Raw genomic sequence first — 11,365 nt, 5'->3', positions numbered from 1 at the left:
GATGCAAATATATCTTCCCCTTTTGTTTACGATGGATTATATAGATAATCAAATTTTAATAACTTCTATTAATGCAAATTCGTTTTTTCCTTCTTGAGTAAGCAAGCTGGGTAACGGGTAACCCGCTTGCCGCTTGCACAGTTCGGCTGAAATGGAAAGCGGAGGAAAACCGAGACCAAACAGCCACTGGGTCCCAACCGTTTGATCTTTCAACTAATCCAATATGCTTCTACAAAAAAAAAAAACTTATCCAATAAGCAATTTAAAGTTTTTTCTACGGCTTATAAACGATCATAAAATTAAGTTTGAACCCATCAAAGATTGGAAGCCTCCGTCAAATTGCCATCCAAATCATGATTGGAAAACCAGATTTTGACTGGGCGAGTCATCCGAGTCGAGTCAAAATTTTGAAAAATCTGGTCAATAGTCGTGTAGACTAGATCAAGGTAAAAAATGACGAGACTGAATGGGTCATCCGAGTCAAATAAGACTCGGTATTTTTATCCGAGTCATATCAAACTAGACGAGTTTATTCGTTTTTTAAAAATTATAAAACTTGTTCACTTAGAAGCTGACAACAGCAAGAAATCCTCAACTCCTGGACTCCCTTCTCTTGTTCAATGGTAGAAACTCAAAATGCATTGATATGTGATTCCTTTAGTTTTTTTTCTTCATCGTTTTCCTGTATTTTTCTATTTTTTATTATTTTATACATATTTATTGCGTTAAAAAATTAAAAAAACGTTACTCACCTTGACTGGGTTTGCAATGCCGAGTCACCAGGACTTCTTGAAAGACGAGAAGTCAGAAAACCTGGTTTTCCAACTATGATCCAAATAGCCATCAATCAGTTTGAGCCCCGTTTATTTGTAGGGTAAATTGGAGGGAATAGAATTGAAATTTTCCCAAAAAAAAAAAAAAACTTTTATAGTCATTATGTTATATAGAGTTACAAATTACCTAAGCGTAATAATATTTTGGGAAAAGGAACGCTAATCAGTGTTGTGTGTGTGGGGGGGGGGGGGGAGTGTACCTGTGCCCAAACACAACCTTGCATAAAAAGACCACTACACCCCTAAACCTTTCCACCTTGCTAAGGGGCTGTGGGCCGTCTGGCAGCCTTTCACATCGTACTGTGTATGAGCATAGGTACACGCCCACACATAGCATCGATTAGCGTTCTTCCTTCCAGGAAATTCTAGTTATTAAGTCAATCTGCACCATGAAAGTCAATTATGCAGGTTATTCAACTGCAAACTTTAAAAATCATGAAATGATACATATATATCACTTCGCCATAAGGAAAAGTGATCTAATTAAATTGGTTAAAGATGTCAATGGAAGTATATTCTACCACAAAAAAAAATGGAAGTATATTGAGTTGTAAAGTAAACTATGTTTTGAGACGGATTTGGTCATGGAATAAGAAGTTTATAAAAAATAAAAAAAAATTTGGAGCAAAAATAATTTTTTCTTTATTAAATCAATTTCATTTAAGACTGGCTAGATTCGTTTGGAGGATTATACGGCTCAATGGGAGCTAGCATTCTAAAGATGCCTTTCCTCCTAAACCCTGTCCTCCTTCCCCCACCTCTTTCAACCCTATTTGGTCCTTTGCCAAGAGGAGGAAGAAAACTAAAAAGTCTTCTACTTATTAGGTCTCTTCTGATATGAGTCTGGAAGTTGTGTGTGAGGGAGACTCAATTATGCCTCTTTCCCCACTCCTCAGTTTAGAATCTAGAGTAGCCCCTCAATGTAAAGTAAATCTTGAGATTGATAGTTCTTCTGTCGCTTCTTCAGAGGAGCTTTCAAAGTCTATGTTAAGTGATGCCATCAGCCATCGTGAATCCAATATTGGAATCTCTTTTCCTTCGCATTCTTGATTGGCAGCCTCTTTCTTCAGTTGGTCTTCTGCATGTCTCTAAGGTTTATGAAAAATATGATGATTTTGATGGCCATGACGGCTATACTTCTACCATGTACTACTTTCGTTCCAAAGAATGGGAAAATTAATTTGTGGTTGACCATATCCATCCCCTGGTGTTTTGATGTATCATCCCTTTTACGAGTTGTTCCCCCCCCTCCCTATTATGATGTTTCGATCATTTAGAAGATTGTTTTGTTTCCTTTGTTTGATCAACCACAAATTTATTTTTCCATTCTTTGGAATGAAAGTAATACATGGTAGAAGTATAGACGTCATGGCCATCAAAATCATCATATTCCCTTTTAGTGCTTCCACTTGTAACTAAACAAAGCCTACAAGAATCTTAACCCTATATGTGTGTGTGTTTTTTTTTTCCCTTTTTCTCCAACTAAAATAGGTGGAAGCAAAAATAGAATGTTCTCTTTAATTAATCACATAGCCTATTTTACTAGAATCAAATATAATGTATAAGTAAACACTATGGTATGACCTTTTGTTAGCATGTGGGTTCATGATTAGTAGTCTAACCATGGGTAGAATATGGATGTCGTGGAGGATATGTTACATGTCAATTTGGTGAATGAATTGTAAGACATACAACTAGTACCATAACCGGCATGCCCAACATTTTCCCTTTATATATATACATATAATTGTATATCCTTTATAGTAGATGAGAGGGTTCACTGAGCAAGTGGCATAGAAGAGTGCACCAATGAGGTGCAAGGGCCAGTTTCGCATGTATATAGGAGGGCAGCAAGATCATTTCATGTGAAGAGGCAAGAAATGGAGAGGGGGTGTTAAAGTACCCTCCTGGTGTCTCAAATAAACATTTTCTCATCATTTTTTTTTTACTTCAAAGCATTGTACATCAAAACAAAACGGTATTGAACAGAAAATGATAAATTTCTAATGACCGAAGAAGATTGAGACTGAAAATCTTGGATCTTTAGAAACTATTAAAAAAATGTGAATTATAATTGTGGTTAAAAAGCGCCTTATTTGGTTTCCTACGAGGGCTTTTAAGGGGGTTATGCCATTTGATATTGATGCAACAGAAATGAAGAACACATTTTTAATAAAGGGCGTACCTAGTGCACGAGACTTCTACCATTTAAAGGCCTAGGAAGGGTTACAATGTACGCAACCTTACTATCGCTTCATTGAGAGGTTGTTTCCCAACTCTAACCTTCAACCATTAAAATTACCATTAAGAATGATTTTAATGCATCCTCTAAGTGACTTGGCTTGGTAGTTAGGGATCTAAGGGTAGATTGTTGCTTTGTTGGGATTAATGAATGGATGCACTTAGGGGTGTCAAAAAAATCCGGCCATCCCGAACCGACCCTGACCAGCCCTGAGCTTGTGTTCTTGCCAGGCTCGGGCTAAGTTTAGTATTTTCCTGGCCCTGGTAGGGCCGGGCCGGGCCTAAGTTGAGGCCTAGGCCCTAGCAAGGCCAGCCCGACCTTGTATTCACTTAATAACCCACTAGTGCATTTTAAGGACAATGCACTTAATAAATACGGGCTTTGTTAAGTGGGCTGGGACTATGTGAAGTCTGTCTAGGCTTGGGAACACCTCACTAGGGTTGGGCAAGGTTGAGGGTATGTTTGACCCTGATAGGGACGGGCTAGGCTTGGGTTTTGGTTAAGGCTGTCAAAGTTGGACTAGGGTCAAGACCAAGCCCGGCCTGGCCCGTTGACACCCATAGAAGTATTGATGCTTAATTGTTATAGAAGGAGAAGCATTTCACCTCTTCTTTTTTTTTTTTTTTTTTTTTGTTGTTGTAATTTATACATACCATCCTTGAGATATCACGAAAGTATAATTATATCCTCGAGTTGTGAAAAATTCTGTATACTCTCCTGAGGTTCACAAACATTAACATACACATCCATTCCGTCATTTTATGACTAACACCATTAAAAATATGAGATGAAGTAACAAAATTGTCCTTGAAAGAAAAGAAAAAAAAAATCCTGCAACTCATCTTCCCCGAACTGACAACTGAGATGAGACAGTAAAAGAAGAATTTTTTTATGAAAGGTAACTAACCAGACTGATCTTGAAACCCCTTCGACATCTTCATCTCTTGAAGCAGAGTCGTAGTTCCATTGACCAACCCTCCTGTTTTGATCTTCTCATTAACGGATGCCATTCTTAAAATCCCCTAGCTTTTGCGAGACTAGATTAATGGATGAAAAGATTTCATCTTCTCCTTAACAATCCCCAGCCAAAACTCCAGTTGCAGAAACCTTTGACCACTGCTGAAAACCCAACGAAGACGTCTCAAAATCTGACCTTCCCTCCAGAAAACCACAGGAGAAAAGATAATCACGTCACAAAATCTCATTTTCTCCACAAGCTTACAAACCCATGCCACAGAATATCATTTACCCTGAGGAAAGGAAGAAAAATTCCAAAATCGACAAACGTGAAGCGCCAATGCTCAAAATCCAAAACCGAAGAACAAAACCTGATAAAAGGTTTCCTGAGCCCTCACAAGGAAAACAGAGAAAGCAATTTCTTATCAAAGCATGAGTGATCTTGATTATGGACTATGGAGTGCTTCTTCTTTTCCTTTTCATCTTTTGCACAATTGCACCAAAGGGGAAAGAAACCGACCTTTCAATGAGAGGATGGACTCAGAGCTGCTGAGTCCATCTTCTCCATTTCTTTGGCCTTCTCGCAAGAGCCTTTACGTTTCATTGATACTTCTTTAATCAGATATTCCCAAATTCATCCTGTTTGTGTCCCTCCCCTTTCCGACGACATAATTGGGTTCTCATTCAAAAATGGTGATCTTTGATTTAGTTGAAAAGGAGAATAAGAGAGGAATTGGTTTATTATTCTTACTGGGGATGCACGCACTCGCATGCAATAAGTGAAATCGGGAGGATGAGTGAAGGGAATGAAACCCATGGTTTTTCCTATAAGGATACTTGCAAAGTTGCAAATCATCTTCCCCAAAAGGAATTTTTTTTTTTTTTTTTTTGTTATTTTTTTTGTAATGGCAATTTTGTCCTACCTTATATTTTTAAAGGAAATTTACGAAACACCCCCTAAAAATGGGTCGAAACTCGGATCACCTCCTGAAATTTGAAAATACTTAGATCACCCCCTCGAATAGAGCCCAATACTCAGATTCAACTCTACCGTTAATCAACTAATGAAGTCAGCTAGTTAAAATTTTTGAAAACCCTAAACTATCCTTAGAAGAGTATAATTTCTGTTTTACCCTTAGATCTAAAAACCCAATATTTATTTATTTTTTTCTTAATTAAAATAAAGAATCGGAGAGGGAATATCCCCTCTCCTTCTTCCCCAAATGGCTAAACCAAATGGAGTTAGGGTTTGTACCCCGTTCCTACACCTTCCACTCAAACCACTCCACCTCTCTCTCCTCTGGCACCGGCCTATGAATCTCCCCACTCTCCCCTTGATCTCCTGTTTCGTTTGATAATTTAGCCTTTATCTTATCCCCTTGACCTCCACCTCTCTCCTCCATTTCAATCTGATCTTCATCCAAGTAGCACACTAACCAGAAATCAAAATGCCCCCAAAAGCAGGTCGAGTGGAGGCCCAGGTAGGGCTTTATGCTCCAAAAGTTTCACAACAAACAGATCAGAGGGCTGGGTTTAATTGAAGGTTTATTATGCTAAAAAAAAAACAGAAAACAGAGTATACAATGAAGCCTTAAATCTGGAATTAAACCGATCAGATGTTTCCTGTTATTAGAGATTGATTGAGAGATAAAAGGACCGCCCATCACTTCTCTATTGATTATGCTGCGAATCATGGAACTGGAGGTGAATTGGGATGAAAGGGATGAAGAACAGGGGTTGGGAGTGGAGGTGGGACGATGGATTGCACCATCATCATACCAATACGGCAGTTCCCCCTCATCAATTTCTTCCCTTTCAACTCTCATGGCCAACGACGAAGATCTCCACTCTCATTTCACTCATTTTCACTCAAGTGAGAGAAGAGAAAACGTGGAGAGGTGGAATTGGCACATGAGCACATCAGAGATTTGGAACAAATTTAAAAACAAAAAGGAAAAAATTAATGGAAAAGTAATTTTAAAACTACAAGTGAGGCTTTTATTTTAGAACAGGGAAGAAGAGGTGAGGGAGAGAGAGAGAGAGAGAGAGAGGTGAAGAAGAGGCGTAAGGATTTGAGAGAAGAGAGAGGTATGGATCAACAAAAGTTGACAAAGAAAAAGATGAACAATCTTTTATTAGACTTTCTTTCAATTGTGTCTTCCCAGGTGTCGTTTTTCAGAGGAATAAACGAAAGGGATTTCTGTACTCTGTAGATTTGTAGAGTATCGTTGACGTTGAGGAAGTTGCAGGCCGGTCGAAAATGACATGCCGAGACTTCCATTCACTTTTCCCCTTAATCTATACCCTTCCCTACTCCCATTCTCCATTTCCACTAACCGAAAACCCAAACAAAGCTCACCGAACCACCTTCATTTCTGTTATTCCCATAACCCAAAACCCATTAGATTTGGTTTTAGTGTTGCAGGTTACGTGAGAAAGAGGGTTGGGGTATTTAAGGTTGAAGATGAAGGAAAGGGTAATATTGTAAATTTGATTCTAATGATTTAGTACAAGGGTAAAATAATCTTTTATACCAATAATTAACAGTAGACTAACATCGTTAGTGTAGAGGGGGTGATCTGAGTATTTTTAAATTTTAGAGGGTGATCTGAGTTTCGACCCCTTTTTAGGGGGTGTTTCATAAATTTCCTTATTTTTAATGTTGCTAGTCGTAAACTACCGGAATGAATGTATGTGTTTGTTCGTTAATCTCACGGGAGAGCGCAGAATTTTTAGAAAAGGAGAAAATTTTCAAGAAGGGATGGTATGTGTAAATTACCTTTATTTTTTATAAGAAAGGTTACACCTTTCACATTTGGCTAAACCTAGTAAGGGTTGTGATTTGGGGAGAAAATATTCGATATGCTTCTTCGAGATATTTCTCTACCTTATTCGTATCTAATAGCAAATTACATCCATAAGATCCTAATCAAACGGTAACCCGTTCGAGCACAAACACCTTTCCCTAAGCCTGCAGTCCACTAGAACATTTTCGAATATGCAAAGGAAGAGGGCGAGAGATGAGAAGGCGGTAGAACACTCCAGAAAAGGTGGTACGAAAGAACCAACACTCCAGAAAGGGGAAATGTAAAATACCAGAAACTATTCCTTTTCCCTTTATAAATATCATCTCCAATCTTCTCTCACCTTGCGTTTTGAGATTGAAAGGCATTCGAATAGCGTTCAGAGAAGACCTTCGTTTCTCACACTTCATTGGAAAAGTTCTGTTTGATTTCTTTCGTCTTTGATCTGTACAGGAAGGGAATCATCGGCAATGGCGGATGCCCACATGGGAGAAATAGAGACCTTCGCCTTTCAGGCCGAGATCAACCAGCTTCTCAGTCTGATCATCAACACCTTCTACAGCAACAAGGAGATCTTCCTTCGGGAACTCATTAGCAATTCCTCGGATGTAAGGTTTTTTTTTTGTTTTTTCCCTTTCGAGTTCCTTTCTCTGTGAAATTCGAGATTTGTTTCTGAAACATAACCTTGTTTCAGGCATTGGACAAGATCCGGTTCCAAAGTCTGACTGACAAGAGCAAGCTTGATGCACAACCAGAGTTGTTCATAAGGCTTGTTCCTGATAAGTCCAACAAGACGCTTTCTATTATCGACAGCGGCATTGGCATGACCAAAGCAGGTACTGTATTAATTTCATTGTAACTGAGTTCGTGTTTCTTTGATTGGTAGTCTCTGATAGAAATTAATGATTTTCACAGATTTGGTGAACAATTTGGGAACAATTGCCAGGTCTGGAACCAAGGAATTCATGGAGGCAATACAGGCTGGAGCGGATGTGAGCATGATCGGTCAGTTCGGTGTCGGATTCTACTCGGCCTATCTTGTTGCGGACAAAGTTATTGTGACTTCAAAGCACAATGACGATGAACAATATATTTGGGAGTCTCAAGCGGGTGGTTCCTTCACCGTAACGAGGGATGTCAATGGAGAACACCTTGGCAGAGGAACCAAAATCATCCTCTTCCTCAAGGACGACCAGGTACAGTTAACATATCCTCTCTGATGTCTTTGTTCGATACTTCTTTATATGTTTGGACTTTGGTTTGATGTATTCTGGCTGCCGATTCACGGATGCTGACATCTTAAAATAGCTGGAGTACCTGGAAGAGAGAAGATTGAAGGATCTCGTGAAGAAGCACTCTGAGTTCATCAGCTATCCTATCTACCTCTGGACTGAGAAGACAACAGAGAAGGAGGTTAGTGATGACGAAGACGATGAAACCAAGAAAGAAGAGGAAGGTGATATCGAGGACGTAGATGAAGAGGAGGAGGGCGAGGGCGAATCCAAGAAGAAGAAGAAGAAGGTTAAGGAGGTGTCTCACGAGTGGCAACTCATTAACAAGCAGAAGCCCATCTGGATGCGCAAGCCAGAGGAGATCACCAAGGAAGAGTATGCATCCTTCTACAAGAGCCTGACCAACGACTGGGAAGACCACCTTGCTGTAAAGCACTTCTCCGTGGAAGGGCAGCTCGAATTTAAAGCCATCCTATTTGTTCCAAAGAGGGCTCCCTTCGACCTCTTTGACACGAGGAAGAAGATGAACAACATCAAGCTCTATGTTCGAAGGGTCTTCATCATGGATAACTGTGAAGAGCTGATCCCGGAATACCTGGGATTCGTGAAGGGTGTTGTCGATTCTGATGATCTGCCACTCAACATATCTCGTGAAATGCTTCAGCAGAACAAGATTCTGAAAGTGATTAGGAAGAATCTCGTGAAGAAATGCATGGAAATGTTCTTCGAGATTGCTGAGAACAAAGAGGACTATGCCAAATTCTACGAGGCATTCTCCAAGAATATTAAGTTGGGTATCCATGAAGACAGCCAGAACAGGGCAAAACTGGCAGACCTTCTCCGTTACTACTCGACTAAGAGTGGTGACGAGATGACGAGTTTGAAGGACTACGTCACCAGGATGAAGACCGGCCAGAAGGATATTTATTACATCACTGGTGAGAGCAAGAAAGCCGTTGAGAACTCCCCATTCCTGGAGCGACTCAAGAAGAAAGGTTATGAAGTACTTTTCATGATCGATGCCATCGATGAGTATGCGGTCGGGCAATTGAAGGAGTATGATGGGAAAAAGCTTGTGTCGGCCACCAAAGAGGGGCTGAAACTTGATGATGATTCAGAGGAAGAGAAGAAGAAAAAAGAGGAGAAGAAAAAGTCCTTCCAGGATTTGTGCAAGACCATCAAGGACATCCTCGGCGACAAGGTGGAGAAGGTGGTGGTTTCCGACAGGATAGTTAATTCACCCTGCTGCTTAGTGACAGGTGAATACGGTTGGACGGCTAATATGGAGAGAATCATGAAAGCCCAGGCTTTGAGGGACAGCAGTATGAGCTCTTACATGTCTAGCAAGAAGACAATGGAGATCAACCCAGAAAATGGAATCATAGAGGAGCTGCGGACGAGAGCCGAGGCTGATAAGAATGACAAGTCAGTGAAGGATCTAGTGCTGTTGCTCTTCGAGACTGCCCTCTTGACCTCTGGTTTCAGTCTCGATGACCCTAACACTTTCGCTGCAAGGATCCACACAGGATGTTGAAGTTGGGACTAAACATCGAGGAGGAAGAGGCAGCAGGTGAGGATGCTGACATGCCCGCATTGGAAGAGGAAGGCAACGAGGAAAGCAAAATGGAGGAAGTCGATTGAAATCCCTGATGAGCAGAGACAGTACTACGAGGTTGCTTCAGTGTGTTGCAGAGGCAGGAGTAGCAGAATGTGATTAGACAAGTATACATAACTTTCTTTTTTCTTTCTTGTTTCGTTATGCTGTAATCTCTGTGGTTTCATGTAATCTGAGGTTTCATCTCTACTTGAACATTTTCTCCTAGAGTGAGGTTATTCAGAACTTCTGTCTCTTCGATTAAGTAGATAAATATGATTTGAAATATAGTATCTTAAAATTTGTTTCCCAATATTTCAGAGTTTAGTCTTCTTAGCAATCAAATAGTGTGTCATTGGCAATTTGGAATCCCCTTTGTTAATCTTCTTACGATATATTACTGTTTTGCTGTATTAAAAGCAAATTTATTAAGCTTGAAAAGTCTTTTAAATTTATGATGTTTGACTTAGATCACTGCTCCACTAGTACAGGTCTATTAACATATATCATTGAAAGACCCAAAATCAGGATCAAATCAAGTTTCTGTTGGAGGATTTCAAGGGTCCTCCCTCCCCCCCCCCCCCTTTGGCCACTCGGATTCGAGTATGCTAATTGAAGAACTCTTCTCCTCTTTTTTGTTGCAAGATTGCTGCTCACACTCCAGCCAAAGGATTATTATTATTATTATTTTCTCCAGAAGAAAGACAGTATTCTGGGATGAGGTCACTGACTCAGATCAACACCCTCTAGGGAACTTCAGAGGATATCCCTTGGGATCAGTCCAGTCATAGCTGAATTAAAATGTCTATAACTGACTTATCTTCCCTCACTTTTGTGTTATTCAATCATGCAAATCATAGTGCTGGTTTGAATTTGCATAAGGAATGGGTAAACATGCCTCTATTGCCTTGGGCACATATGCTAGCTTACTATCATTATTTTTGTTCAATTCATCTTATGATCTAAGATTAATAAATACATCAATATACGAGCTAGGTTCTTCTTCTTCCCTTTTATTTTCCTTGGTTTGGGTTTTGGCTGAGTTTGTTTACCGAGAACCTCAACTGTAACCCAACCCAACCTGACCTTTTGTTCTATCTTTTAACCTAGTACCACCCCAAAACCTAATATCCCAGCCCAAGATGATCACTGATTGTTAAATAAAGATAACATCCAATTACTAGTTATAATTGTTTTTCCAACACATTTACAGATTTACTGTAGTTTGAATAGGTTATAATAAGGCTGAGGCCAACGGATCCCCCCGGTGTAGTTCAAGTGAAGAGCAAATTTCTGATGGGATCTGTCCAAGGTGCCCCCTGTTAACTCTGGCCCCTCCAGCTTGATCAAATATCTGCTGTTGCCGACTCCATAGACCGTTTGGAGACTATGGTCCAAGAGAAGCATTGTTTATTTACTTCTAAATTACTGTTGGATGCCGTACAAGAAGTAAATGGTTTTAGTGAAGATATACTTGACCACATCGTTGAGTTGTTCATGACAAATGAAACTCAACCAAGACATGTTTAGTTAGGAGTGTGGAGCAACTGAAGAGGTGTATCTTCCGGTTTCTTGATCAAGGCCATTGATGCGGTAAGATAAATACAAAACAGTACGGTTGATTTTATTCTGTACTGAAATGTATCCTTTTTTTTTTTAACTTCCTTCTATTGAAATATTCATTTTTAAGAGAAGTATGATAT

The 11,365-nt window shown here is 39.8% G+C and overlaps 1 protein-coding gene across 1 annotated transcript; it reads left to right on the top strand.

Annotated features, from left to right (window-relative positions):
* Positions 1 to 85: 85 nt before the first annotated feature.
* On the top strand, positions 86 to 9,765 carry LOC122663565 (heat shock protein 83-like). The gene is made up of 5 exons (XM_043859162.1): positions 86 to 97; positions 7,255 to 7,444; positions 7,531 to 7,672; positions 7,752 to 8,032; positions 8,145 to 9,765. The coding sequence occupies exons 2-5, from the start codon at positions 7,307 to 7,309 to the stop codon at positions 9,600 to 9,602; spliced, it is 2,019 nt and encodes a 672-aa protein (XP_043715097.1). The 5' UTR covers positions 86 to 97; positions 7,255 to 7,306; the 3' UTR covers positions 9,603 to 9,765.
* Positions 9,766 to 11,365: the final 1,600 nt, after the last annotated feature.

Source organism: Telopea speciosissima, chromosome 1, assembly GCF_018873765.1.
Source record: "Telopea speciosissima isolate NSW1024214 ecotype Mountain lineage chromosome 1, Tspe_v1, whole genome shotgun sequence".
Lineage (NCBI taxonomy): Eukaryota > Viridiplantae > Streptophyta > Magnoliopsida > Proteales > Proteaceae > Telopea > Telopea speciosissima.
The sequence above is the reverse complement of the archived record's forward strand: the minus strand, read 5'-3'. Positions and strand labels throughout refer to the sequence as shown.